General features: G+C 44.8%; 1 protein-coding gene across 1 annotated transcript in view; it reads right to left on the bottom strand.

The window, feature by feature from the left end:
- Nucleotides 1–26,901, bottom strand: part of LOC126260759 (uncharacterized) — a 1,547,391-nt gene that overhangs the window by 1,458,027 nt on the left and 62,463 nt on the right. The window contains exon 2 of the mRNA XM_049958097.1: nt 540–813. Coding sequence (XP_049814054.1) covers nt 540–813 — 274 coding nt within the window. The remainder of the gene's footprint in view (nt 1–539; nt 814–26,901) is intronic.

Below are 26,901 nucleotides of genomic sequence, written 5' to 3'. Positions count from 1 at the left end.
TCTCACGCGGTCTGCACGTCCAGCACGAACGCTGGTCCAACTGAGGCGCCAGGTGGAAATGGCATGGCAAGCCGTTCCACAGGACTACATCCAGCATCTCTAAGATCGTCTCCATGGGAGAATAGCAGCCTGCATTGCTGCGAAAGGTGGATATACACTGTACTAGTGCCGACATTGTGCATGCTCTGTTGCCTGTGTCTATGTGCCTGTGGTTCTGTCAGTGTGATCATGTGATGTATCTGACCCCAGGAATGTGTCAATAAAGTTTCCCCTTCCTGGGACAATGAATTCACGGTGTTCTTATTTCAATTTCCAGGAGTGTACAAATACAAATACAGTCGAGAGACGGTGGGACCACCTCAACCGAGAAACCTAGCTCAGCTTGTCGTGGTACTGAAGTCGGCGCGGCTCCACATCCCTGTCGGCGCCTTCTTGAACCTCACTGACTCCCTTCCTGCAAGTCTCGCGCTGGGCTATTGACAGGTGGCCACATTAGTGGGGGTGGACAGCGGCAGCAGAGCTGGGCGCCGCGGACCTACCTTGACCTCGTGCGGCGCCTTGAGCTCGACGAGGAAGCGCGTGCGCGTGCCGACCTTGACGGCCAGGTCGGAGAGGCGGCGCAGGAAGCAGGGCGCGTCGCGGCCCACACGCAGCTCCAGCGCCGCGCGCGCCTCGCCCGCCGCGTTCTTGGCCAGCAGCGAGTAGCGGCCCGCGTCCGCCGCCGACACGCCCTCCACCGACAGCAGCACCGTGTTGTTGTTCTCCGACACGCGGAACCGCCCGCCGCTCGGCACCTCCTCGTCCCCGCGCGTCCTGAAACACAACGCAACGCACCACTCAGCTACAGCAGACACATTACACGAGACTCGAGGTATGCAATGGCACTGTCGCCAAAATTTGATCCATGCAGTCCAGAACACAACTATTACAGATAAGTGCAGCTCAACCGAACATGCATCAACGTTGTCTACAATAATAAGACACCCAAAAATGCCAAAGAATACCGAGGATTGAGACGTGGTAAAAATTGCTGTTTTGAAAAGCGCGCCGCAGCACGTAGAGTGAAGCAGTCGCCCTCCGTTTCTGGCGGTGGCGCCGCTGTGGCAATCGCAGCTTTGGTGTCTCCCTCTGGTGGGAAAGGGGATAGGTTGTCTGTTCACGTGCATTTAACGGGCGCTATGAGCTCGCCAGTGGGTCAGTCTGGGTGAATCTGGAGTCAGTCTGGGTCAGTCGCTCGTCCCCAGCTTGCTAGTCTGTCTCTCGTCCGCATTTGTGGGGCAGTTAGTGTCTGTCTGTCTGTCGTCCAGAGTGTTAGTACGTCTTTCGTTCGGATCAATCTTTAAAGCCGGATAAATGAGAGTCTTTCCACTCCGCCCGTATGGGAACTCAGCGAGTGGTCGCCCGGTCGGTGCTTAGTTCCTACATCTGAGTCTGCCAGTCTGCTCGAGTCTGCTCAGGCAATGGTCATTGGCGGTTGGATCGATCGGTCAGTCGGTCGCACACTGAGGCACAAGATGACTTGTCCGTCTTGAGCGTCGGCGTATGTGAGGCCGCCACGTGAGTCCAGTGGGCCGCGCCGTGTAGCGAGGGGTAGTGGCTTCGCGGTCGACACGAGAGCAACAGGAGTCAACCCACGACATCGGTCTGGCCGGTGCGAGCTGCGACGCCGTGAGACGGGAGATCGGCGCGCCTTCCTGCGTCCGTTGAAGCGGCTGATTCGGGAGAGCGATATGGGGGTGCTGCGTCAGGTCTTCTCCAGAAATCGCAGTTTATTAGAAGTTAAGTGATTGGTGATATGTTGTTTCATTTACTCTTGGTGAGGTCACCAGCCGCTTTGTTTTGGGGTCGTCCCACCATTCTTCTCCGTTTGCCCACCCGCGGGAAGGTGGTTGTTTATGAATTGGGTGGCCCGTTTTTCCCTTGTGGAGTAGGTGCAGATAGAGCAACCTGCGGTTCGGGTTGTTCGGTAATCTCCCTATCAATCTGCCGTACGTTAGTACCTGCCTCTGTCATGTTTGTCGGATTCGGTGTGTTAACGATTTTATTGTTTGAAGTGTAACAGCCTAATTCCTGAAATATGTTTTTATCTTGACTATCATCTTGAGAGGCGGTATATGTGTACTGTAGAGCATGTTAACTCGTTTGGCCAAACTTCTATAATTTTATATAAGATTGCATTTCACGGAATTTTACTTAAATGATCATTTTAGTATATAAAGTGGCCACCCTTCCACCATAAGACTTTTCTTAAAAGTTAAAATCAAGTTGCACCTTCGGTGGCAAGTTAATCTTTTAATTTTAGAGTTTTGTACCATTTCCATCCCTCCTACGGGGTGCATAATTTGTGTTCTTGTGTGAATTGTTAAAACTTTTAGTTTAAAGTAATCTGGTGTGCTGCAGATTTGCACCAGTGTAGTCTTTCAGAGGTTGTTGTAAGCGGTCGTGACTACGACCGTGTCAAAAGGGAGCGGGAAGGTTCTCAGCCCGAAAGCTCATACACTCAAAAATTTGTTTCTTTCTACCTCTGAATAAATTGTAACTTGATATTTAGAGGGTGCTTTCTGCTTATAATTTTAAATCTGTTTCCTTTAAGGAAAACGCTTTTAGGAATAAAATTTCCATTGGTTAAAAGCAATTTGGTTATGATTTCATAAGTTACTCCCTGGCAACTACTTCCACGCTCACATACTGTGATTAAATGTGTTAATGTTGATGAATCGCTAGTAAATAAAATAAAATTTTAACAATATTCTTTGAAAATTAAATCCACGGTTCAAGATCTATTATATCAGTTTCGCTCTCGGATAGGTAAAGGCACCAGAGAACCAGTACTGTCGTTTAGCTTGATGATGCAAGAGCTACGCTCATCGCATTTTTCGGCCGACAAAAAGCGTTTCACAGAGTAAAATGATGAAAGATGTTCGGAATTGTCAGAAAAATTGGTGTAACATACACAGAAAAGTACCTAGTGATGTTCGTCTAAGAACCGAGAAGGGACAGTAAGATAGAGGGCAAGTGCGAATAGGATTCGCGCTCTGACAGTTCAGTACAAATTTAATTATGTATATACTGTACATGATGAAGGTGGAAGCAACGAGGAAATAAAGCACAGAATAGGAAAGGAAAAGGTGACAATTAAGCATTTACACTGCATTATTTGGAATAAAACCACGTCAATAAGTTTGAAAAGCAGGATATACGAAACTATAGCTGAGTGTGGTGCTGAACTGTGGGAAGTCTGCAGGGTCAATGAGGAGAAACTGAAGGCAATGGAAACAGAGATCTGGAGACTATTTTGTGAAGTAAGAAAAAAGACGAAATAAGAAATAAAGTGCTACAAGAACAGACGGGAATTTCAAAAGATATTCTAGACTCAACTGAAAGTGATCGGCTAACATAGTATTCACATATTAGAAGAATGGCAGAGCGAAGATGGCCCTCTAAAATATAGCTCTGCAGATCTGCGCGACACAGAAGAGGAGGAACACCCCGCCTACATTGGAACTATGGAGTGAGGCATGCCATGTAGGACAGGACCATGGAAGAAGACGACTGGCGGGATTGAAGGGGGTGGAAACTTGCATACGAGAGACGCCACAAGGTGTACAAAAATCGCAAAAAGAAAGGAGATGATGATGATAATGATAATAATAATAATAATAATAATAATAATAATAATGTCATGTTTCTCAAAAGCCTGGACGCCACTTCGTCCATCTGAGTGTCTTTAACCAACTGCAGTTATCCAACTGAGGAAAAGAAACCGACAATTCAATGTTGAATCCGAACCACGAGTTGTTCCTGACGACACCTCACATCATTGAGAAATGAAGGCTAGCTTGAAACGAAAACAGAAAAATTCATTTTCCGTTCCAGATTTGATCTCACGACCTTTTGGTGTTCAGACACTCCCTTTACCACCAGCCCTTAAATGTATATTGACAGTTTATCTATACGTTTTGATGGATGAATTTCCGAGTACCGAAATAGGCGACATATACTGATTAGCCAGAACATTACGATCACCGACCTGTTTTTGATGTCAACCCGCCCAGGCGGTAACAGCGTCACCTGGCGGGGAACCACTAACAGTCACCCACCCACACACACACACACACACACACACACACACACACACACGTACAGTGCATGTAGTATCAGTGAGTGTGCTATGCCTGTGTATAGAATGGGGAAGGCGCGAGATCTATCTGAGTTTGACCGAGGGCAGATTCTGATGGGCCGGAGTCTCGACACGAGCATGTCGGAGACTGCACAACTCTCCGATGTTCGAGGACCGCTGCGGTGAGTGTCTTCAACACGTGGCGAAACCAAGGTGAAACCACGTCTAGAGGTCGTGTGGTTAGGCGGCCACCCTCATTACAGGCGTAGGCCGTCGTACGCTGGGCAGACGTAAAACAGGAAGGGCGGCGAACTGTGGCGGAACTTACATTAGACTTTTAATGCTGGGCAGAGTACAAATGCGTCTGAAAACACAGTGCACCGAACAATCCTAACGAAGGGCCTCCGCAGCCGACGAACAATGCATGTGCCAGTGTTAGCACCACGACATCGGCAACTAAGACTGAAATGTGCGTGAGAACATCGGCACTAGACGTTGGTGCAGTGGCTGAGCGTTGCATGCTCTGATTAAACCCGATACTTTCTTCATCATGCCGATGGGAGGGCGCGAATCCGTGGTACAGCTCCTTGAGACCTGTACTGCGGGACGGAGATGAGGAGGCAGCGGCTGCATTGTGCCACGGGGAACTTTCACGTGGGCATCCATCCAGTGGAGCTCGTGCAAGGCACCATGACGGCCAAGAAGTAACGTACACTGGTTGCAGAACACGCACACCCCTTCACGACGATCATGTTTCTCGTCAGCACTGGCTATTTTAAACAAGACAATGCGGCATGTCACAAGCTCAGGAGTGTCATGGAGTGGGTCGACAAGCACAGTGGCGAGTTTCAGTTGATGCGCTAGTCCTCCAGCTCGCCATATCTGATTCCAGTCGAACACATCTGGGATGTGATTCAACGTGCCATCAGAGCTAATCGCCCCACTCCCCGGAATTTACGGCGATTAGTGACTTGTGTGTGCAGGTGTGGTGCCAACTGCCTCCACCGACCTACCAGGGCCTCATTGCTTCCGTGCCACGAAGCATTCCCGCTGTTATCCGTGCCAAAGGTGGACATATCGGCTACTAGGTAGGTGCTCATAATGTTATGGCTGATTAGTGTATTTGGCAGTATCTTTTGGTTCAACTGACTTAGATCAATTATTAGATCCATTGGCTTAGAAGCTTCAGTTATTTACCCCGATAAGGAACCCAGACTTTGATATTTGAGATAAATTTCAACTTCGTACGTCTACCCCTTCTTGGCAAGTGGGCTCATACTACCAGGATGTTCGTAAATTTATCTAGACTTTGTGGTCACTGAAATAACATCACGTACTAACTCAACCTGTGAAGTGTCTCTTGTAGGTGGTTCATGTTTTTGCTAGCAGTATATTTTGAGATTGGATTTTTTTTTTAATCTTCTTCATTGTGAATGTCTCCATCAATGTATTTTGCATTTCTTATTCCATTTTGGTATATTGCTATGAGATATCTTCAATGAAACCACTTTAGACATTTCACCTACTGAGTCTGTAGAATTTCGGGTGTCTCCCCACGTCACGTCGTAAGGAGAAGGTACACGACCTGGGTGGACTGCTGACGATTTTACAGATTATAAATACGCCTCAAATTCATCAGATCGGATACTCAATATTTGTTCATGTAGCTTAATACGCAATATCTTGCTTACTTGTCGGCTATCTTCATTTGCACCACGATGCGAGAGGTTAGCGACATTGTTTGTATGTTACTTACATTTTCAACAAGATAATTTCGTTTACAGAAGTACTAGCTAATTACTCGCCGCAGTTAGAGTATCTAAATGAATTTCTCGCAGGTTTTTCTGACAGTAAGTACATATTTACACTGAGGAACAGACAACTATCTACCCATACTGGGTACACTGCCTTACGGAGCCGCCTTGTAAACAGTTTTTTTATACAATATTTTTCAGCATCTCGTCACGCAAATGGTATTGTTGCCGATTTAAACTTCTTTGCAAGTCACTATCACATGGCCGTTTCAAAAAGAAAGAAACAAGGTGATGGTAAAATACTAAATTACAAAGATGAACTAATTCCTGTAGACAACTAATTTCTGTAGACAACCAACGCTACGTTGATTGGTTTATTCGGTGGAAGGGACCAAACAGCGAAGTCATCTGTCCCATCGGATTAGGGAAGGATGGCAGACGTACCCTTTCAAAGGATCCACCCCGACATTTCTCGAAAGCGATTCAGGGAAATCAAGGAAAACCTAAATCAGGATGGCCGGACGCGGATTTGAGCCGCCGTCCTCCCGAATGCGAGTCCAGTGTGCTAACCACTATGTTACCTAGCTCGGTTCCGGTACGTTACTCAGTAACTCGTCATAGTAGGCTAGCAGAGGCACTCAGTGTAAAGATAGCCGTGCTTTGATTGTTGGAACTGAAGGTCGCAGGTAACTGGTTGATAACATAAGGTCAGTAGCAATCAAATCGCAAATACACGTTCAAGAGGTATGGCAATACAAAATTTATTGGGGAATATACCTTTCTCAAAGTGAAAACCGATAAAAAATAGATAAATACCTGTGTAGGTAAGCTATACTTTCACTGCCTGTTGGTTAAATCACGTCCGCATACAGACGTGATAAGCAAATAGCCAACTCCTCTACAACGTCGGCAAGTGTATACTAAACAACTAGTGCGAAACAACTGTTAAATTACTGTTAGACAACAGAAAGGCAGACGGCAGAAAAAGGAATCCCAACAAAGGAAAAACGCAAGACACAGCGAGGAGAGACATTATAACAAATCAGAAAATAATTAAAAATTACTTTTTGCGCCACAGGATGGAGACGTATGAAGTAAGTAAGCTGAAAGGTGCGGCTAGCACTGGCTGTTCGGCAGCCGTAGTTGCCGACGGGCAAGTCGGCAGGCGATCGAAAAAACGACGGGCCACGGCTGTGCAGGCGGCGGCGGTGGCGGCGCGGTGTGACGTCGGCGGTTCCGCCGCGTGTCTTATTTTTACGCCTGAGCCGTGGATGCAGCATCTGTTTGTTATGATTCGTTTGAGGAATGTGAGCCTGCTGTAGCTGCGTCCATTTTCCTTGGTACAGTACAAGACGCCGGCCGCGCCAACGATTTCAACCAAGCGTCTCACGTGTTGTTATTGAACTCAGGAAATATAATTCGGACATTATCTATTACTGAACCTCTGCGTGGAATTTTGCTTGTCGATGGTTTCCATTAATGAACGACGTAAGCTGACGAGAAACGATATTAGTCACCTTACAAGAGCGCAATGGTCGCTTTGGGGCACTATAGACGGTGTAAAATTGATAACAAGTGGTCATGTGACCCTCCACCGCTTACGTATACAATGGCAGTGAAGTAGTATGTATACTCCAGTCGACTGTACGGAATTACCGCAGTAATACGGGTCGACGTAGATGCATGACACAATGCCAGCAAGAAGCTATCCTGTGCGGCTGGTCCCGGCGGAGGTTCGAGTCCTCCCTCGGGCATGGGTGTGTGTGTTTATCCTTAGGATAATTTAGGTTAAGTAGTGTGTAGGCTTAGGGACTGATGACCTTAGCAGTTAAGTCTCATAAGATTTCACACACATTTCAACATTGTTTGAAGAAGCTATCGTGTTTGGATGTACTGGCGACCATACCGTGAATCAAGTTGCCTGATTTGTCGGTGTATAGTCGCGGAATGTCCTACATGTCTAAAGGAATGGTGTACCAACGGCAGCCGTGTAGCCGCGGCTTAAGTGCAGTCGCCGTGAAGAGGTCCTAAACGACACCCACCTGAGGTGAGAGCCAATGCTTGTCAGTGACGTTCGGTTTCAAATTCGGCGGGAAATGATGCTGTCAGTAAATGCAGGTCTATCTAAATCAGTTTCCGAGAGAATAGTGCCGAAATGCGTGTAATAAGATCGCTGCTCATAGTAGCTCATAAGTATAGATTTAAGTGTCAGGAAGTCGTTTCTGAAAGTATTTGTATGGAGTGTAGCCATGTATGGAAGTGAAACATGGACAATAAGTAGTTTGGACAAGAAGAGAATAGAAGCTTTCAAATGTGGTTCTACAGAAGAATGTTGAAGATTAGGTGGGTAGATCACGTAACTAATGAGGAGGTATTGAATAGGATTGGGGAGAAGAGAAGTTTGTGGCACAACTTGACTAGAAGAAGGGATCGGTTGGTAGGACAAGTCCTGAGGCATCAAGGGATCACAAATTTAGCATTGGAGGGCAGCGTGGAGGGTAAAAATCGTAGAGGGAGACCAAGAGATGAATACACTAAGTAGATTCAGAAGGATGTAGGTTGCAGTAGGTACTGGGAGATGATGAAGCTTGCACAGGATAGAGTAGCATGGAGAGCTGCATTAAACCAGTCTCAGGACTGAAGACCACAACAACAACCGTAGCTCATAAGGCTGCCAGTCTCCAATGGCTAAACAACACGGAAACTGGACAAAACCGGACTTCAGGTGTGTAGTGTGGTCCGATGAGTCGCGATTTTGCCCCCTTTTTATTCAGCATATATACTCCACAGCGTTTAGAGAATTCTTTTTGTAGTGAGAAAACAACTGTAATCTGAACCAATTTATTAAGGCATCACCGGTTTCATGGCTTGTACCCACATCATCAGATGCATATCAACACTAGAAGAAATAATCAATGACAGTAATTGAACCGCTGTACGTCAAAGTAACACCAGAGACATAAGCATCTAATTATCAGAATAGATAAAAACAAAAGTGCACTTACAAAGATTAAAACATGCTATACATCATTGGGAATATAGAGTGCGCAACCTTCACAGTTAAAACTACGTTGTCCTCGGGCCGGATAGTTAACGCCTGCCGCTGTGGCCGAGCAGTTCTAGGCGCTTCAGTCCGGAACCGCTCTGCTGTTGGGTTGCAGGTTCGAATCCTGCCTCGGGAGTGGATGTGTGTGATGTCCTTAGGTTAGCTAGATTTAAGTAGTTCTAAATCTAGGGAACTGATGACCTCAGATGTTAAGTCCCATGGTGCTTAGAGCCATTTGAATTTGATAGTTATCGTATAAAAACACGATGTTTACCCTCGCCCAACTTTTTATACACTAACTGTCCGGCCCACGGACTTTATGGTTTTAACTATAAAGGTTACGCCTTCTATACTGTTCGCCATGCTGTTTACCATGTTTTAATCTTTGTAAGTACATTTGTGCTCTTATTTATTCTCATAATTATGTTCTTAAGGCTCTAGTATTACGTTTATGTGCAGGGGTTGAATCACTGTCATTGTTCATTTCTTGTTTATATAGACAACTGATGATGTGGCTATAAGACACGAAACCTGTAGTGCCTCGATGAAACTGGTTCAGAATTCAACTGTCTGCGGAGTTGTCGCTACAAAATGTACTGTGACAGCTGCGGATGCCTCGACCGCTGAGTCCTTTCCATAGAATATGGTACATCGATCCAAGATTACCTGTTTACTTCCCATCGCCTTCGCGTATTGGGCGCGGGAAATAGACTTTCTACACGTCTGTGTACTCGTACGTGGCCACATCTCTCTTGCCTTATTCTCATCACACATACACGAGATATTCGATGGTAACAGCATGCATGTGTAATGACCACACAGTGTTATTGGAACGCAGGTTACGTAAATTTACTCAACCGGATTCCACGATAACTACGTCGGCATTCATCCGTGCATTCCTAGTAAGGTTCCTCAGCATTTCTGTTACACATTTTTAAGGGCTATACCAAGCTACGTGTTCGTAGCAGCGCGCCCCTGAATTTGCTCTTGTGGCGGGAAGTCCCACTCGCCTTGCATGCGGTTGAGCTTTCGTGGCACAGCACTGCTATGTCGCAAAGGGGTCAAATATCTTGGCGTCAAGTTCGTCTCTAGTCTCAGGGGACGCCAACAGGCCGAGAACGTCCTGTGCAGAGCTGCACACGGTTCTGCACCCTTGAACAAGGTTGTCTACAAGAATTTTCTGTCTACTCGGCGAAAGTCAATCCAGTGATGGGACAAAGCCATAGAAAATCACTCTGGGTGACTGTATAGAGTTTAGAACCAGATGAAGCTCGCTGGTACTTCACCTGCCAGTAAACTGACACGCGAATCTGTTACATCAGAGAGAGAGAATGAAAGAAAGAAAAAAAAGAAAAGAAAACAGACATGCACTGAACTGCAGTATGTGAATGCTGGGGAACAAAGTGTACTGGCAACCCGGTACAGGCCGGATTGACACTGCGAACTTTTTTGCGCCATTAGACAGAAGCAAGTAACATGGGAAAACAGAGACGACGCTCGAAATAACGGAAAAATAATCGAACGTAAATAACCGACTGAATTAACAATCAATGGTCTTAAACTCCATCTTACCACTGAAATGAAGCAAGCTAATCAGCAATCACTCCAACGTTCCTCAATTCCTAAATAATGTCATGGCCAGTGTCTGTTTAACCATATGAAATCGTCTCATCTTCATCGACAGTGTATTAATTTGTCTTTCGCTTCAGTAAATATTAGTGAGTTTCCAGTTGAAAGGAGCGTCTGATTATACTGGCCTACACCGATGTTATGCAAGCTGATCCAGCTGCCCCTGCTGCTGGGTCTTATGCAACCCACAACGCCTTCAGATACCATGCACAAGACTATCATATCCTCTCACCCGCCACACACAGACTGTCAGTCATACAGAAAAAATGAACCGAACTTTTTTGTAGGAAATTGAATGTAGTTAAATTTTGTACCGGGATGCGTTTTCGCTAGAAGCCAAAGTTTCCGAACTTTTCCAGAAGTACAAAAGTGACCTCCGAACGCGTTTTCCTTGAATAACTCGAAAACCGTGACCTCCAGCAAAAATATATCCTCTTACAAAATTTAACAACATTAACTTTCCTGAACGATAGGTCCCATTCACTTTCTCTGTAGGCCTAATATTTAGATCTTGCGAGCGGTATTTGAAGACGCTGGGGCCTGCAAAAGGCCTCGTGGTATGGGCGTCTCAATGAGCCTGCATAGTTGCAGTCCCTTCTCGTTCAACAACTAGTGCACCGTCTCTAATGATTCAATTTCACTGGACGTATAATTCGTAACTAATGTACGATGGAAGTGATATATACACTCCTGGAAATGGAAAAAAGAACACATTGACACCGGTGTGTCAGACCCACCATACTTGCTCCGGACACTGCGAGAGGGCTGTACAAGCAATGATCACACGCACGGCACAGCGGACACACCAGGAACCGCGGTGTTGGCCGTCGAATGGCGCTAGCTGCGCAGCATTTGTGCACCGCCGCCGTCAGTGTCAGCCAGTTTGCCGTGGCATACGGAGCTCCATCGCAGTCTTTAACACTGGTAGCATGCCGCGACAGCGTGGACGTGAACCGTATGTGCAGTTGACGGACTTTGAGCGAGGGCGTATAGTGGGCATGCGGGAGGCCGGGTGGACGTACCGCCGAATTGCTCAACACGTGGGGCGTGAGGTCTCCACAGTGCACCGATGTTGTCGCCAGTGGTCGGCGGAAGGTGCACGTGCCCGTCGACCTGGGACCGGACCGCAGCGACGCACGGATGCACGCCAAGACCGTAGGATCCTACGCAGTGCCGTAGGGGACCGCACCGCCACTTCCCAGCAAATTAGGGACACTGTTGCTCCTGGGGTATCGGCGAGGACCATTCGCAACCGTCTCCATGAAGCTGGGCTACGGTCCCGCACACCGTTAGGCCGTCTTCCGCTCACGCCCCAACATCGTGCAGCCCGCCTCCAGTGGTGTCGCGACAGGCGTGAATGGAGGGACGAATGGAGACGTGTCGTCTTCAGCGATGAGAGTCGCTTCTGCCTTGGTGCCAATGATGGTCGTATGCGTGTTTGGCGCCGTGCAGGTGAGCGCCACAATCAGGACTGCATACGACCGAGGCACACAGGGCCAACACCCGGCATCATGGTGTGGGGAGCGATCTCCTACACTGGCCGTACACCACTGGTGATCGTCGAGGGGACACTGAATAGTGCACGGTACATCCAAACCGTCATCGAACCCATCGTTCTACCATTCCTAGACCGGCAAGGGAACTTGCTGTTCCAACAGGACAATGCACGTCCGCATGTATCCCGTGCCACCCAACGTGCTCTAGAAGGTGTAAGTCAACTACCCTGGCCAGCAAGATCTCCGGATCTGTCCCCCATTGAGCATGTTTGGGACTGGATGAAGCGTCGTCTCACGCGGTCTGCACGTCCAGCACGAACTCTGGTTCAACTGAGGCGCCAGGTGGAAATGGCATGGCAAGCCGTTCCACAGGACTACATCCAGCATCTCTACGATCGTCTCCATGGGAGAATAGCAGCCTGCATTGCTGCGAAAGGTGGATATACACTGTACTAGTGCCGACATTGTGCATGCTCTGTTGCCTGTGTCTATGTGCCTGTGGTTCTGTCAGTGTGATCATGTGATGTATCTGACCCCAGGAATGTGTCAATAAAGTTTCCCCTTCCTGGGACAATGAATTCACGGGGTTCTTATTTCAATTTCCAGGAGTGTACATCAGTATTTACGACAGACCATGTACATCACGTTACTAAATTCGCTGCAACATACTGACTGATGTACCAAAAGGTTCTCTTAACGTAGGACCTTGTAAAGTTTCATAAACCGTTTAACACATCGACACAAGACTTCTGGCAGACAATAATGACCAAAGCGGTGAGCAATTAACAACAAAGCGAAGTTAACTTTTCATTCGCCGATATGTGGAAGCTACTAATTTTGATGATTTCCATTAAAGTGTCTTTACGGAACATTATCCATTTCGTTGAGCTAATCTTTTAGATCCTTTCCCATCGATGACAGAATTACAATGTCATCGAAAAACTTCAAAATTTTAATTTATTCTCCATGAATATTAATCCCCGTTCCTTCGTTTCCTTTACTTTGTGCTCAATGTACGGATTGAATGATACGCTGAAATCCTGTCTCCCAGCTCAGTCACTGACTCCATTTCGTGTCTTTTGTCTCTTGTTACTGGGCTGGTTTCTGTAGAGGTTGTAGGCAACTATTCGCTCTCTGTATTTTATCCCAACTCTCTTCAGAATTTAAAAGAGTTTATTCCAGTCATCGTTATCAAACGCTTCCTTTAAATCTAAAAATGCCGTCAATGTATATTAGCTTGAAAGAAAGGACGTGTGGCTAGTATTGCCTTGCGTTTACACAATAGTATAGAAGCGTCAATTAGAATAATCGTGTAGCCAGCGTTTCACAGTACTTTCGATACCAGCGGGAGTTTGCGAACAAAAAAGGCGTAACACTCTTGCAGTCGTGACTGTCCAGTTCCTCCAAAAGGAAAGGAGAAGGGTTGGGAACGTGTGAGGGTCCGTGCGATGTTTTGAGCGAGCATATCATATTCTACTACTGTTATTAGAGAACAGGTTACCTTCTGTAGCTATGTAAGCAATTAACGAAACGAATTAATAAAGTAGTTTGAACAAATACTACGAGAAAAAGTCTGTTTCTAGACGATATCTACGATAAACGCAACCTGAAACGCGTGGTCGACAGATAGTAATATGGCCATCAGTACAGATCAGTTGGTCCGATTAACTGGCCCATACATTGCTCAGCTTCTGCTACTGCAGTAGACGGTACACAAGTAATTACTGTTTCTCTTCTACTACGCAGTAGTTCATGGCTCAGTCTTCGAAGAATGGGTTGGCAAATTGTACTGAAACAAATACGAGCTTTCAGAAAGACAGTCAGTGTTCGAACACCTTCTTAATCAATAAATGTCTAACATTTTCAAGTATTTGTTGATATAAATCTACACACAAGCATCGGCGCATAGCGGAGGGTATCTTCTACTTCCGCCAGTCATTCCTTTTCTTTCTCCACTCGCAAATGGAGCGAGGAGAAACGACTGTCTGTATGCTACCGACGACTCCTGAGTTCTTTCACCGTGTCTTCGCAGTCCTTTCGCGAGATGTACAGGGTGATTCAAAAAGAATACCACAACTTTAAAAATATGTATTTAATGAAAGAAACATAATATAACCTTCTGTTATACATCATTACAAAGAGTATTTAAAAAGGTTTTTTTCACTCAAAAACAAGTTCAGAGATGTTCAATATGGCCCCCTCCAGACACACGAGCAATATCAACCCGATACTGCAACTCGTTCCACACTCTCTGTAGCATATGAGGCGTAACAGTTTGGATAGCTGCTGTTATTTCTCGTTTCAAATCATGAATGGTGGCTGGGAGAGGTGGCCGAAACACCATATCCTTAACATACCCCCATAAGAAAAAATCGCAGGGGGTAAGATCAGGGCTTCTTGGAGGCCAGTGATGAAGTGCTCTGTCACGGGCTGCCTGGCGGCCGATCCATCACCTCGAGTAGTTGACGTTCAGGTTTCATAACTAACCTTTTTCGTAGGACTCTCCATACAGTTGATTGTGGAATTTGCAGCTCTCTGCTAGCTCTGCGAGTCGATTTTCCTGGGCTGCGAACAAATGCTTGCTGGATGCGTGCTACATTTTCATCACTCGTTCTCGGCCGTCCAGAACTTTTCCCTTTGCACAAACACCCATTCTCTGTAAACTGTTTATACCAACGTTTAATACACCACCTATCAGGAGGTTTAACACCATACTTCGTTCGAAATGCACCCTGAACAACTGTCGTCGATTCACTTCTGCCGTACTCAATAACACAAAAGCTTTCTGTTGAGCGGTCGCCATCGTAGCATCAACTGACGCTGACGCCTAGTCAACAGCGCCTCAAGCGAACAAATGTACAACTAAATGAAACTTTATAGCTCCCTTAATTCGCCGACAGATAGTGCTTAGCTCTGCCTTTTGTCGTTGCAGAGTTTTAAATTCCTAAAGTTGTGGTATTCTTTTTGAATCACCCTGTATTTTGATGGCAGTAGGTGCAAAGAGCAGGTTTTCGTGTTTTGCGAAAAGAACGTCTTCTTCTCTCCACGGAACCACATTTGAGTTCACGTAGCATTTTCGTAATACATACGTGTTGATCGAACCTGTCAGAAACAAATGTAGCTGCCTGCATCTGAACTGCTTCTATATCGTCGTTTAATACAACCTTTAGGGGATCCCAAACACTGGAGCAGTGGAGCAGTGCTCAAGAATGCATCGCACCAATGTCCTATATCCTGTCTTCTTTACGGATGAGCTGCTCTCTCCTCGAATCCTCCCAATAAACAGAAGTGTACCATTATCCTTCCTTACATTTCATTTCGCTTTCCAACGTTACACCTCGACACTGAGTGCTACGTCAAGCAGGACACTACTGCTACTGTACTAAAACATTCTAGGACTGCTTTCGCTACCCATCTGTCCACTGTAACGTCTACGTTCTGCACAGTCTCCTTCGTAATAGGAGTGCAGACCCGTGTATGCGGCATCGTCTTCCCGCTAGCCACGCGGGATCACCTGCTGAATGTCGGGCTGCGTGACGTTTACGGCACATCTCGGTCGTTACACCACACTCAGGACCGCACACACGTTCTCTGCAAACACGTAAGCCACGTCTAGATGCTCACGACGTAACACTTACCTCTCACATTGCCTAGCAGATTATGCTCCGCTAGGGCTGTACCAGATATACAAGCAACGTCACGCTGTAATGCTCTCAGAGCAATCACTTACATTCATAAATTCTGTCTGGAGAGAACATTTAAGTGTGAGTCTTGTCAGCTTGTTTTTCTTACTCGGTAACTTCTTACTTAATCCTGTGAGGAAAGTGAAAGGAAACCCGCATTGTCAGTGCAGTTCAGAAGACCACGCCACCTCTCCAATCGGCGAACGGTAGGTGCTATTTGTGTACGCTTTTCCGTTCGTCAAGATCCCCCGAAGTGTCATTTACAGCCCGGGAGGTGCCCACATTGTTACATACGGTAAGAAAGATTCCCGCCCGCCAAATTGACGTACGCCACGGCACCGTTTTAGAACGTTCAGCAACACATCTCTGACACACGAAACGTTGAAGATCTTCCCAGCAGTCAGAGCAATACCGAAGTGATCCTGTAGCCCTGGCAGAACTCCCAAAGCTCCGATCCAACTCCCGAATACCCTTTCCCACCCCCAATCCCCCCGCCCTACACTCAGTCTCGTAACAGTGAAACCGACTGTCCTGTGAGATTTGATACAAGAACTGCATTGTTTAAACGTTTAGCACAGTGATCAGCAAAGACGTTTCGATGCTTTAGCGTGTGTCGGAATTTCATTCGTGTTACAATAACAACAAAATATATTATACATAAGTAATGCCTACTTTCAGTGATCTTACGACAGTTTATATGAACAAGGTATTGCTGTCTATAGGCACTACGACGAACAATTCCTGTAACATTACTAATCAAGCACAGAACACTTATTCTTGAATTATTTTTATATACACAACAGATCGTACCAATCGAAAATTGGCAGCAGAAGGGTACCAACTGGAGGGGCAAGTAAATTATTCGTATACAGGATGTCCCATTTATCTTGACCGCCCTTCAAATGGTTCAAATGGCTCTGAGCACTATGAAACTTAACTTCTGAGGTCATCAGTCGCCTAGAACTTAGAACTAATTAAACCTAACTAACCCAAGGACATCACACACATCCATGCCCGAGGCAGGATTCGAACCTGCGACCGTAGCGGTCGCTCGACGCCAGACTCTAGCGCCTAGAACCGCACGGCCACTCCGGCCGGCTTGACCGCCCTAAATAACTGTTTGTCCAGACGCGAATTACAAAATGTTTCAAGCAAATGTTCTTTAGCCGTCAGGGGGACATCAAATGACACCCAGTATTTTTTATTGAGTAATTCATTTCCTCTCCTAAAGACCTATTCAAAAATGTATCACAGTGTACCATTCACTCAAACACAACCTTATTAATTACATAATACAAAACTGACGTTGACGCTCCCAGAGTTTACTGCGGGTACTCGGAGTAATGGAACACATCCACGTGCCGACCTCGACAGAGGACAAATGCAAACATAAGCAGAATGTATGTATGAAGATGGTATCTTTTCTTTCGGACATGTCAAGTCAGCGGGGATAGTTGAAAATGTGTGCATATTCGCAGTTTATTGTCCCACACTATATTCATAGTGCTCCTGTCCATTATAATTACTCGCGGTTTTACTGCCGATTCTCGTAAGAGTTCGGGCACTGTTTGTACATCCGCACAGAAGAAGATGGTCAAATGGCCGGTGAGCCTTAACTATACATATATGAAGATGGTATCTGTTCTTTCGGACGGGCAAGGAGCCGGTTGTGGCTTCTGAAGAAATAATAGTATATTTCTACTGAAGAAACCTAGAAACACAAGAGAAAACCTGTATAAGGAAGAGTACTATTTGAACACGAATCCCCTATCGTCGCGTCTGCAGCATCCTGCATTCCACATCTCACTACACTACGTTACAACTGCCAATACACAATCCTCAGAAACTTTCAGTTATAAGTACACTCAAAATTTATAGTTCAATATGCCTCTCAATTCCCCAAGCGAACTGTAAGCCATATTCAGTCTATATTTATTTATTTCGGTCTCCATCCTCTCAACACCACTTCGTGAGACAAAATTTTATGTAGTTCTTATGAACTGAGATAACTCGTCGCGTTATCGGATCTAAAGGTCGTTCTGTGTGCCCTTCAGGTACTGGAAGATTTTCTGCTTCGATGTTAGTTGATATTTCTGTGCTGCATATCGCCTGAGAGACTACAAAACCAGTTGTGGTGGCACCAAGGCCGACAGATGTCCAGTGAGTCACGGTACATGGGTCAACTAAGGAATGTATGCTCCGTGCGGGCCCGAGAGGCCGAGCGGTTCTAGGCGCTACAGTCTGGAACCGCGCGACCGCTACGGTCGCAGGTTCGAATCCTGCCTCGGGCATTTATGTGTGTGATGTCCTTGGGTTAGTTAGGTTTAAGTAGTTCTAACTTCTAGGGGACTGATGACCTCAGAAGTTAAGTCTCATTGTGCTCAGAGCCATTTGAACCATTTGTATGCTCCGTGGTGTACTACGAATTGGTCTTCGTTGTGTATTTTTAAAATTGCTCAAGCGTGTGCTGAAGAAAAAAATATTTATAACCTCATGACAAGATTACTTTCAGAAATACACACAATCTATAAGACTCGTGATCATAATAAATAATGTTCAGTACACTGTACTCTCACGACTGGTATTTGTCTAGCATAAAAAAACATACTGGAACGTTATCGTAAACTCTGACATCTCGTGCTACAATAGCAACATGAACACACTAACATGACTCACTTATCTTTGGTTCGTAGCAGCCACATAAGCATTACGAGACTGTAGTGATCCTATACACACTGCAGGTCGTTAAACCACATAAATGAACAGTTACGATGAAGAAATGCACTCTGAATAGCGTTAGCAACATCGGCTGCAGCAAGTGACAGTATTCCAACAGCGACTGTGGAGATTTCTAAGGTGCAGCTCCATGGCCATTAACAACGTCCTTCGAGTGTTTCAAAAGAATAATGCTCAATTTTTCCTGTCCGGAGCGTCAACGCATTTCTAGCTACACAGTCAGTGCAGTTTCTTTGTTGGTTTGAGAGAGGCATACCCACATCGTCAACTAGGAAAGTGTCTCTGAAATCTTAAACTTTTGGCCAAAAAGTGTCCTTGCTCTTTATCAATGAAAGGGAAGTGCGAGATCGGAAAGAATGAGCGTGGCAGATGAGACGAACAAAAGATAAACCCCGAATAAACATGTAGATACTAAAAATGTGTTACTGAATCTTGGCGTGGTACCAATAAATATCACTCAATCGGCGGTACTGTGGTTTCATTACTATAATTGTTCAACTGTATGTTTCTTTCACGAGATGTAGTGTAAGACAAAACGTTAACGCATTTATCTAGATTTCGGCGTAGTGCTCCATATTTTCGGTTCAATATTGCCTAAAAGCTTGTTCGTTCCCCAAGGAGGCACCGAAATCTATTGTAGCCACGGCTGACTTCCTTTCTTAATTGTCTCCAGTTCGCCTGTCCAGCTCACGGATAGCCTTCGCAAGTAAAGCACATGCAAACTGAATGTATAAGATATTGTGTCACTACCTACCTGTAATTTACGTAAATACAAAACTCTACCATCTGGTGAGCAAGATGTATGAAACAGGCGAAATACCCTCAGAATTCAAGAAGAATAAAATAATTCCAATCCCAAAGAAAGCAGGTGTTGACAGATGTGAGAATTACCGAACTATCAGTTTAATAAGCCACAGCTGCAAAATACTAACACGAATTCTTTACAGACGAATGGAAAAACTAGTAGAAGCCGACCTCGGGGAAGATCAGTTTGGATTCCGTAGAAATACTGGAACACGTGAGGCAATACTGACCTTACAACTTATCTTAGAAGAAAGATTAAGGAAAGGCAAACCTACGTTTCTAGCATTTGTAGACTTAGAGAAAGCTTTTGACAATGTTGACTGGAATACTCTTTCAAATTCTAAAGGTGGCAGGGGTAAAATACAGGGAGCGAAAGGCTATTTACAATTTGTACAGAAACCAGATGGCAGTTATAAGAGTCGAGGGACATGAAAGGGAAGCAGTGGTTGGGAAGGGAGTAAGACAGGGTTGTAGCCTCTCCCCGATGTTATTCAATCTGTATATTGAGCAAGCAGTAAAGGAAACAAAAGAAAAATTCGGAGTAGGTATTAAAATCCATGGAGAAGAAATAAAAACTTTGAGGTTCGCCGATGACATTGTAATTCTGTCAGAGACAGCAAAGGACTTGGAAGAGCAGTTGAACGGAATGGATGGTGTCTTGAAGGGACGATATAAGATGAACATCAACAAAAGCAAAACGAGGATAATGGAATGTAGTCGAATTAAGTCGGGTGATGTTGAGGGTATTAGATTAGGAAATGAGACACTTAAAGTAGTAAAGGAGTTTTGCTATTTGGGGAGCAAAATAACTGATGATGGTCGAAGTAGAGAGGATATAAAATGTAGACTGGCAATGGCAAGGAAAGCGTTTCTGAAGAAGAGAAATTTGTTAACATCGAGTATAGATTTAAGTGTCAGGAAGTCATTTCTGAAAGTATTTGTATGGAGTGTAGCCATGTATGGAAGTGAAACATGGACGGTAAATAGTTTGGACAAGAAGAGAATAGAAGCTTTCGAAATGTGGTGCTACAGAAGAATGCTGAAGATTAGATGGGTAGATCACATAACTAATGAGGAGGTACTGAATAGGATTGGGGAGAAGAGAAGTTTGTGGCACAACTTGACCAGAAGAAGGGATCGGTTGGTAGGACATGTTCTGAGGCATCAAGGGATCACCAATTTAGTATTGGAGGGCAGCGTGGAGGGTAAAAATCGTAGGGGGAGACCAAGAGATGAATACACTAAGCAGATTCAGAAGGATGTAGGTTGCAGTAGGTACTGGGAGATGAAGAAGCTTGCACAGGATAGAGTAGCATGGAGAGCTGCATCAAACCAGTCTCAGGACTGAAGACCACAACAACAACAACAACAACAACCTTTTCGTTTGCTTTTCGTTGAGGTACCAACTAGAAAACAGCCCATTATTCGACGTAGATTCGAAAACTACTCGCGGAGATTTCCGTGCTCTACAGTGCCTGTGAAACACTACAATGCAAATTCGTGGCGTATTTTAACGTAGTACCTCGCTAGAAATGAAGGCAAAGTAGTGCATATTGGGAAGAGTGTTGGTGGAACGTATGTAGTGTTGAAATGTTACGTCCGCAAACAATAGGTGACGCTTTTCGTTTCTTTAATTTCAATCTCTTCCTCATTTTATTCATTTACCTTACTTACGTCTTCTGGTGGTAATTTCACATTAAAGTTAGCAGCAGGAGTATCATTTTGGTTCAGGAATAGAGAGTTCGATCTTCCCACTGACTTAAGCTCAAATCTTTCACAAAAGAAAGGAGGCGGCCGGGTGTGTCCGAGCGGTTCTAGGCGCTTCAGTTCGGAACCGCGCTGCTGCTACGGTCACAGGTTCGAATCCTGCCTCGGGCATGGATGTGTGTGATGTCCTTAGGTTAGTTAGGTTTAAGTAGTTCTAAGTTCTAGGGGACTGATGACCTCAGAAGTTAAGTCCCATAGTGCTCAGACCCACTTGAACCATTTGAACAAAACAAAGCCATATCCCAATCAATGGCTAACTTGGTGTAAATAACTAGAACTACATCTGAATTCTACTGCTTTGCGTGTAACAAGTCCAGGAAAAAAATTTAAAGATGTGTATCTGTCTCAAGGCGTTTGCACCTGTATAATGCAAAATAGCAAGAATGAACATCATGTGCAGACGCTTGTATGAACATGATTAATAGCTATATACAACAATGATGTAATGTGTCTAATCCATAGCAGAATAATGCAACACATCGTAAAGAGGACCGTGTTTAAATGTCCTCCTGAGAGGCGATAAGACAACAAAACAGCGGTCCCGGGCGTTGACCGACGGCCAAGAGGAACGGAGGCGCTAGGTCGCGATGTCAGCTATTCTGGTCTAACATTTCACGTTGCCAAAGGCTGCGCGATCCCCGTCCCCACCTTGTCTCACTGGTTCTTCGTCCACGTCTCCAAGCACAGGCGGAGCTGTTCAATCATCGTATGCTGCGCTCTGGAGTAATGGCAACCACAATAAACTATCTCACGAATTTTATTCCGTGATTGATTTTGGGCGCTACAGACGTCTGTTTCACTATTTTTGTAACTTTTGAAGACTCAGAGACGTGCAGTAATAAAACTTGACCAAACTTCGTACTTGTGGGTATTCGAAAGATGCAACACAAATGAACAATCGACATAATACTGACACTTGGCGTTTCCGTATACTGAAATATTTCTTCTGATAGCTTGAAAGCCGGAGGGAAATCATGTGTCTGATAGTAGTACAAAGTAGAATCGCCTATAAATGGTGCTTAAATATGCATTCCAACCTCTCTGTCAAATCTGCGTTTTACGGATCGCGAAACTGTATTGTCAAACAGAATGCAAATCTGAACAGCATCTACGGGTGGTGTCTTGTCTCTCCTTCTACGTCTTCTTATTTAGGATAGACCTACCAGGTACAGCGTTTGTTTAACCTTGAGGCATTGACATAGCACTGCTTCTGCCTAATTTCGGCCAGAAGGTGCATTTTCATCTTCATTAGTCATTTCTGAAGATATTATTTGGGGCCTGGCGCACAATCTGTCAACTACAATGCATTTAAACCCTTTTATGATATCCTAAGTCAGCTGGCATGGAACTTTTATTCTGGCCGTAAAAGCGCAGACGGTGTATCAATTAGGGTGCAATATTTTACATGAATGTCATATTTTTACATGACCATAACCGACCTTTTCGCTCAAAATCGGATAGTTTCTTTGTGTGGGATCAGACCTCTGAATTACAACGTCAGTGAAACCTCCATATTCCATTAAGGAATAACATCTTTCTAAGGATTCGCCTCTCTCTTACGTCTGTTGTTCCGATCAATCATTTTTCTGTGTAATGTCAGAACTCCGTGGCATATATGGCTGCAAGAATGGTTCAAATGGTTCAAATGGCTCTGAGCACTATGGGACTTAACATCTTAGGTCATCAGTCCCCTAGAACTTAGAACTACTTAAACCTAACTAACCTAAGGACATCACACAACACCCAGCAGTCACGAGGCAGAGAAAATCCCTGACCCCGCCGGGAATCGAACCCGGGAACCCGGGCGTGGGAAGCGAGAACGCTACCGCACGACCACGAGATGCGGGCAGGCTGCAAGATGGAAGGTAATTGTAGAGTGCTTCAGCTTCACATTAAGTGATGAAACATCTTTATGTATATATTCTGCTCCAGTCAGTTGGTTGATTACACTTACCAACTCTCGGAGAGACGTCTGCTTTTCTGAGTTGTTGGGTTGAATCGTCCACAGAGACATTTAAATTTCACCGTTCCTTGGAACTAGTGATATAACATTATCAGCTTATTTGAAGTTCTTATAGTATAGGATTACCTCGAGCGTCATTTTGAGACCCGACTTAGCTATTTGGTTGTTTGCATACAAACGAAAATTACTGCAACTTCGTTTCTAAAACAAACCTAATCACTGCTCTTCTCGTATCTTCTGACCGACATCGATTCTACACTGAACATACAAACTGGTTGGTTCTCTACGATATCTAATGGATTCCGTGGAAAATGTCGAGAATAAGCCTGATGTTTGCATCACATAACACGTAACATAAAGCCTTTGCTTCCCGAGGCAGATCCCGCACAATTAGTTTTGTGACAGTAAAGACACCAGAGACAGTAAGAGAAACAAAACACAGACACTGGAAGGATTTATATATGGCGTCGTTAATAAACAATCGTGTTAAGATTTTCTGAAATGCAAATGGTAATAGAATTACAGGCGAAAGTTGTTAGCGCTGTCATCCGGATGTTGTCGGGCGTGCTGTTCTAGTGATAAAGCATGTATCTAGAAATGGAAAGGTGACGGGATCGAATCCTAGCCGGACCACCGAATATTTCAGTCTGCTTTTAACATAGCCTTCCGCTCTCAATGATGCAGGGACTCACAAGGAACGACATGTGGTTCGCACTCCCCGTCAAAATGGAGGTCCTCTTTCTAAAAAATGGTTCAAATGGCTCTGAGCACTATGACTTAGGTCATAAGTCCCCTAGAACTTAGAACTACTTAAACCTAACTAACCTAAGGACATGACACACACACCCATGCCCGAGGCAGGATTCGAACCTGCGACCGTAGCAGTCCCGCGGTTCCGGACTGCAGCGCCAGAACCTCACGGCCACCGCGGCCGGCGGTCCTCTTTCTCCGGTAGGTTTACTGCAGCAAATTAGGGGCAAGATAGTCGTCAAAGTGGCGTCCATTTGAGACTTACACCAGTCCTCTGAGCCACACATTATTATTATTAATATTGATTATTCCACCATCACACATATCAGCTTACCAACAATGCTGTACTTCCGGTATATTTTGCATCCATGCTAGGTTATGCTCTTAATTTATTTCATATCTACGTTTATGATCTGAATCTATATCGATACTGCGACGCTGACTTCTGGGTAACTTATCAAAGTTAATATTCAGTATGCCAACAATCCCGAGGACCTATCTTCCAGCCGAAGACGCCGTGTAATCTGTAACTTTGGTGGTAGCAGGCAGAAGACTCTGACAGGAAACATAATAATGTTTTATGTAAGTTATTGAAGTTTTAATCGAATAACATTTCACTGCAGTAAAAAGAATCAATGTTTGGTGAAACTGTCATGTCTTAAAATGAAAGAGTCTATAGGTGAGTGCAGGAAGGAGTGAGCGCAAACAGGCGTTAGATAGTTTCCTGACGTATTGATTCCCAGGATAATTAGACATTAAAACGCTAGTAATTAGTATTTATGGTTGAGAAATACTGATACGCTAGACAACGAACGTCCTCGAATCTACATGTACAGGCTGAAACATGCTGCGAAGAATACTCGAAAAAATCTGAAAACTGTATACTTGGGCCTTATCAGGTTGGTCTGCACTTCTGGGAGTAAAAAGAAGGGAAGAAACGAAGGAATTTTAAAGAGTCACATCTCTTCGACGAGGAGGTAGTTGAGGATGGATCACTAGCCAGTATCTGACAAATTGGTAAAACTATGTGTGTGTTTGGCGTTGAGGAGGGAAAATGGCGGGTGTAAGTAGGAATCGGCCACTTTTGTTTGTGAAACCACTCGCCATTCGTCTGTAGTAACAAACGAGGCACCTCGTTCTGTTGTTCTAAAAAAAACATACAGTTTTTCTCATCTCCACAATAAGCAGTATTTTTGTTTCCACGATAACACCCTCTCTCCCGCCCCTCACAAGCTTCGTATCATTAGTTTATATCCTGTGTGAGAACCATAATTATTGACGGGTAATGAATCTGGAATGTTAAACACAGGACACTCTTTTGAGCGTGACGGATACAGCCGATGGTGTTCGGACGACGGCGCTCCGCGCTGTGGCGTAATCTTACTGATCCTGAGCATAAATTACGCTTTCACACACCGTGGTTGACGACTTCGGATATGGAGATTTTGCAGCGTTATACTATATCAACAGAGGAAAGGATGCTGCACTTGGCTGCGGAAACTCTAATGCGACCATTTTGTTTCAAGGTCATCCTGGTTACCGTAAATCATTTCATAAGACTGTGGGAACCATTCAAGGAACAGACCACTTGGTGTCCCACTCTTATGCAGCAGAACGTGTCTCCTTCTTTAGTGCCCTTCTCGTACGTTTGCAATTAAGTAGCTACATATAATGTTTTCCTTGCGATGAAGAAGCCGCCCTCACTGAACACTATATTGCTTCTGCTCTGACTTGTTGGTCTGACAAGTCTAAGATTTAAAACATATAGATGCCACTAAGCAACGAGCCCATTAGCGCTTTCGTGAATTCAGTACTTTTAAATCAGATAGACTCCAAGATTTAGAACATTTCAAACGTCTCGATAATCTGATACTTCATCGCAATTAAATTATTGTTCAGCTGTCTAGATATTTATTTCTTCCCAGAACTTCTTTTTTACTCCTTTTGATAGTGTACTGCCGAATTTAAAATTCAAGCAGCAATCGGAACTGCATATAAAATAATTTTTTCAGCTTCAGTTTCTTTTCTTTTCCAGTCCTTACTGGCACGACGCATTCCGGCAACATAACATCATCAGGTGCTTTACAATTAGTTACATGTGCACTAATTTTTAATTTAAGATTCCTTTGGAAGGTGATGAGATCTATTGTATGGATGCGCCTATGAGGTTATCCACCGAAATTTTTTCATATTTGCCGAATACGTTCTTCTCTGGCACACATTCCAAACTAAAAGTAAACAACTGTATGGGAAAGTGTGAAGTGATGAGCCCCGCGGGATTAGCCGAGCGATCTTAGGCGCTGCAGTCATGGACTGTGCGGCTGGTCCCGGCGGAGGTTCGAGTCCTCCCTCGGGTATGGGTGTGTGTGTTTGTCCTTAGGATAATTTAGGTTACGTAGTGTGTAAGCTTAGGGACTGATGACCTTAGCAGTTAAGTCCCATAAGATTTCACACACATTTGAACATTTTTTGAAGTGATGATGCTATATTTATTCTTGTGCTCTGTGTGCCAGACAAGGACGTATTGGGCAAAAATGGACAAATGTTGATCGTGACATGTTTGCAGAGGGCATTTTAAGTCCCAACTGTTCCGCTGTTACTTGTTACCTAGCGTTGTCCAGTTACTCATTAATTCCAATCGCGTATTACACGAAAAGGAATCGAAATCCATCGTTAGTGTAAGAAAATAATTCATTTTAGATGTTTTTAAAGCTGTAAGTTATAAATTCGCGGGAACCGAACCGGTGGCACATACGGCGCCAGTCATCCACTGCAAACGCTATGCACAGCACCTGACAGTATCAGTTTAACCCAAAACTTGATCATATACAACATTTCATAGTTGCCTCTCCTGGACACGTGCTGTAATAATTCTTTGGTGAACACACCCTTGAGCGAGCAACACTCAGTTGTCCGTGGTAAAAAACATGACGGTCCGCCGGCCGCTGTGGCCGAGAGGTTCTAGGTGCTTCAGTCCGGAACCACGCGGCTGCTATGGTCACAGGTTCGAATCCTGCCTTGGGCATGGATGTGGGTGATATCTTTTGGTTAGTTAGATTTAAGTAGTTCTTAGTCTAGGGGACTGATGGCCTCAAATGTTAAGTTCAAATGGCTCTGAGCACTATGGTACTTAACATCTGTGGTCATCAGTCC

The sequence above is a fragment of the Schistocerca nitens genome, chromosome 5 (genome assembly GCF_023898315.1).
Source record: "Schistocerca nitens isolate TAMUIC-IGC-003100 chromosome 5, iqSchNite1.1, whole genome shotgun sequence".
In the NCBI taxonomy this organism is placed as follows: domain Eukaryota; kingdom Metazoa; phylum Arthropoda; class Insecta; order Orthoptera; family Acrididae; genus Schistocerca; species Schistocerca nitens.
The sequence above is the reverse complement of the archived record's forward strand: the minus strand, read 5'-3'. Positions and strand labels throughout refer to the sequence as shown.